The following is a 3940-nucleotide window of genomic DNA, read 5'->3' on the forward strand; positions in this document are numbered from 1 at the left end:
AAAAACCTCATAGTTAGATGATTAAGAATGTAAAAATAAAGCTGATCTAAATATATGTTTATCTCAAAAAGCTGGCTTATTTCCCAAAGAAGCAGAAGTGCATTTTTCAGCAGTGAAGGTCTTAAGAGGCCCCGGCGTAAAGCAGACCGTTACTGTGCAGTATAGTTATGTCAGGAGCACAGCCTTTCCTGGGGACAGCGCTGTCTAGGTCCTGTTTTCCTGAAGTTCCCCAGCATGGGACAGCAGAAGGCAAACCCTGCTTGCACATGGAGCGGGTGATTAGCAGAGTTTGGTCCCCCTTCTCATTTTTATTGCACTTGAGAAAAAAGTTGATTTGAGTGAGACATTTAGGCCCTTTGAGCTGCCCCTTTGATTTTTTTTTCTTTTTCTGCAGTATTGCCAGGGCAATTCAGTAGGAGGTGTAAAGCAGGGAGCTGAAAGTAATGTGGCTCTTGGCATCAGCGAGCGTGCTTCGAGGGGCTTTGCCACCTCGTGTGCAGGGGCTCTGCCTTTACCTTGATGTCTGTGTTCCTCCAGTAAGAGAGGAAGCTATGTTAAAACACATTATTGATTATAACAGAGGAAATTGGCTGTTGTTTCTTTTTCCCTCTGGTCATTCATTTTGTGAGCAGCCTCTAAATCCAGATGGCAATGTAAGGCGTTTGTGAAAGACTATTGTAAACAAGAACAATGCAGGTAGGATCACCTGTTAAAGAACAGGGAATAAATGGTCATTTCTCTTCCCAGGAAAGACATCAACCTTTCCATGTCAGTGTTTTAATCTGGCTGGTGTGCAGAATTTCTCTGCCAGCAGGCTCACGTGTCCCTGAGAAGAGAACATGCTATCTCACTAGAAGTGTTATTTCAAGGGTATTTCTTAGGAAATCGGAGTGCAATCAATTTCTGCACATATAAAAGAGTGTGAGCGTATGAATGCCCAGAAATACTCCTCTGTTGTTTTATTAGAAGCATTAATAAGAGTAAAATCTCAACTGCGCTGACATCACTGTCAGTGCTTTTTACTTTGGTAGAGCCAGGATTTCATCCAGTATTGACCCCCTGGAGCAGGTAAATGTAAAAAGTATGTGTTCCACATTCTAATAACACATTTAGATTGGCATTATAAAAGGATTTGTGGATGCTGTATGACAAAAGAAGCAAACACACCCAGAACATACCACGTAACACAGGTGCAGGTTCAGCCAGCCAGGCAGAGAGCCCCGTGGGGCCACCTCCTGCACTGGCACACGAGTGTCATCCCAGGCACTATGCGTCTAGTCGAACAGACACTGCTGTGCGTGGGAGAAAGTATCTGTTGGCTTTATGGGCGGTCCGCTTGCATCGTGGCATCTAGGTCATGATCATATTTCTTTAACACAGGGGAAATGAGAAACCAGAAGATATAAGGGTCTGCTCATCACTTGCTGATCCTCAGAGCCTCCCTGCCTGTTCTGCATTGGTGAAATTGTGCTTACATTGCTCATCTACGTTGTAGCATTCTGTGAGATCCTCAGCTGTAAAATGCTGGATTAGTGGAATGCAAAGTTTTTACTACAGTAGATATTACAGGCTATAAAATCATCCAACGCTTTAAAAAATCTAGCCATAATATTTGACTAGATGACTAGATGGCTTCCAGCAGTAGCAGCTTGCGCAGGCTGACTGTTTTATCAGGGTCATTCTGATATTCTCATCGTGTTACGCTTTAGGTGCTAGTATTAAATCAGATTTAAGGTCCTGCTTAGAAACTGTAAAGGCTAATATAAGTTTAGTGAGACACTGATACTTGAATCTCGATCTTTTATAATATATTTAACACTGTTACATTTGAAAGCTCTTGCTCTAATGCTTCTTGTGGAGTAACTTCTACTTAAAGTAGTGTGAGCCTGCTGCCTCCACCCCTGTCTAAGAGCATGATCTTCTGCTAACACTGGTGATTAGTGTTTCATCTCAGTGGGATTGCTCAGGAGAATCCCTAGAAAATCAGATTTTCATAGAGATCAGGAAAGGAATCAAACTACTTGGTCTTCTCCCTTCCACAAGTGATGCTGTCCTAGAGACTCCTTTTCCAGGGGATTCTGCAAGATGCCATTGTCTGACTTTGTTTGGGCTAAAAGCAGAATAGGATCCAAGTCTGTTTCTTAGGCCTTCATACTGGAACGTGAGGGCAGCGCTGGGCTCCAGAGCAGAACTTTGCAAGTTACATGTAGCTTCTGGAGCACACTGGAGCCCTCTCCTTGCTACAGGGATACTTGAAGAAAATGATTACGGGATCTCATGTAAAGTATCATTTTATTTGAGAATTCACCCCTCTGGGGATGCAGTGTTTAACATTTCCTTTGGCTAGTGTAAATAATAAGAGATAAGTCTGTTCTGCCTCAGCCTCCCAGTAAGAAAGAGGAACAGATTTTGGTTTACTGAGCGGTCTGCGGTACTTTGTTCTCATGACTACTATATAATGGGATTGAACATATTTTATGCCATCTGGCCTGTTCAGCCGAAACCAAATACATCAGTAATGTTCTGATTGGTTTTGAAACATCTTGTTCTTGTCAAAAAGTATTTTAAATCAAAACAGGCTTTTCCAGTTTGTGTTTGTCTTTTCCTAGGAGGCCATGGCAAAAATGGGAAAAATTGGGAGAGTCGTGCAGCCAAACCATGGGGATAAAAGGTAATTCTGAGTTTTGTGTGTTCACCTATGAGAATTTACTTAAAATGAAGTCAAGGCCTGTCTTTTTCTAGCCCTGCTTGAATGAAGTGATATTTATGGCCCAGATTTTTTATATGGGCACCCGACTCTTTAACATGGGTGAGGGCATTCATTTGCTATCAGCTGGATGTCAGCACCGAAGCCGGTAACTCTGTACCCGCACCGCTGCCTTTCCTTGGCAAGCAAACGTCACAAACAGCGCGAGAGCCGTGGGAAAACGTGCAGAAAGTTACCAAGCGGGCTAAAACAATGCCAGATGCATTTTCAAAACAGCGACTTCAGGTCCTGCGTCACTGTTTGATAATTTGACGTGTGCTTCCCACGTTAGCTGGCTGATGGCTCCGAGCTGAGCGGTGCCTCCGGCGGAGGCTGGAGCCCGGCGCCCCGGGCGGCCCCGGGCAGCGGCGGTGGCGGCCGAGGGGCGCGGGCGGCACCTGGCGGCGGCGCGGCGCGGCACGGCGCGGGGGGACGCGGTGCTGAAGGCGCCCGGGGGGACAGAGGGGATGGAGAGAGCGCCTGGGCTTTCCTCCGAAAGCACTGCATCCCTGCGGCCGGGTTCTCTGCTAGCGGGTACAAACGGGTGACATAGCGCTGAGGTCCCGCTCCCGGCCGCACAGGGCTCTGGAGGAAACACTAGGAATCAAAGCTGGCTATGGGGTAAAGAAAAGGTATAATTATAACTTGAAATCACTTGTTTGGGTGGAAGCTGTACTCTGGCAGCGTGTAGCACTCTGATCCTAGCAGACCTGGTAATTATAGAAGAGTCAAAGCTACTTTGATGCTTCAATGAAGAGAGTAAATGTATATTACAGGCAATTTAAATCTTAAAATCTCAGGCTTTGTTCAAGTCAACTTTCTTACACAGATTTTATGACAAGAAATATGAAGTATTTTTGAAACTTGTGGAACATCAGAGAGAGTATCGCTCTATCATGAAAAGCTTCTAATCCAGATCACGTAGTGTGGGAACAATATGGGTGACATTTTTCCAGGTACTTTTGGCAGAGGTAATTTCTTCTTACTGTGTTGTTGTTCACTGTAAAGATATACTTTTATCATTAAAAATGTACATTTTCCTTTCTAATTAAAAATAAAATGCATTCATTTCAGTGTGAGGCACTGGGTATTTTGTCTGTGTTCCACGCACGCCAGGGACAATGGATAATCATTTACCCCAGTGAGAGAAAACAAAACAAAACCAGCTGCTGGTACCCCAGTGCCAGTATTCAG

General features: G+C 44.6%; 1 protein-coding gene across 27 annotated transcripts in view; it reads left to right on the plus strand.

Annotated features, from left to right (window-relative positions):
- Positions 1 to 3819, plus strand: part of FGGY (FGGY carbohydrate kinase domain containing) — a 333758-nt gene extending 329939 nt beyond the window's left edge. For all 27 annotated transcript variants that reach the window (XR_011142650.1, XR_011142651.1, XM_068953329.1 and 24 more), the window contains 2 exons: positions 2610 to 2671; positions 3576 to 3819. Coding sequence is in view for 25 of the 27 variants with exons in the window: in XM_068953329.1 (XP_068809430.1) it covers positions 2610 to 2671; positions 3576 to 3657 (144 nt within the window). In the remaining 2 variants the exon portion in view is untranslated. The remainder of the gene's footprint in view (positions 1 to 2609; positions 2672 to 3575) is intronic.
- The last annotated feature ends 121 nt before the right edge of the window (positions 3820 to 3940 follow it).

This window comes from Struthio camelus, chromosome 8 (assembly GCF_040807025.1).
Source record: "Struthio camelus isolate bStrCam1 chromosome 8, bStrCam1.hap1, whole genome shotgun sequence".
NCBI lineage: Eukaryota > Metazoa > Chordata > Aves > Struthioniformes > Struthionidae > Struthio > Struthio camelus.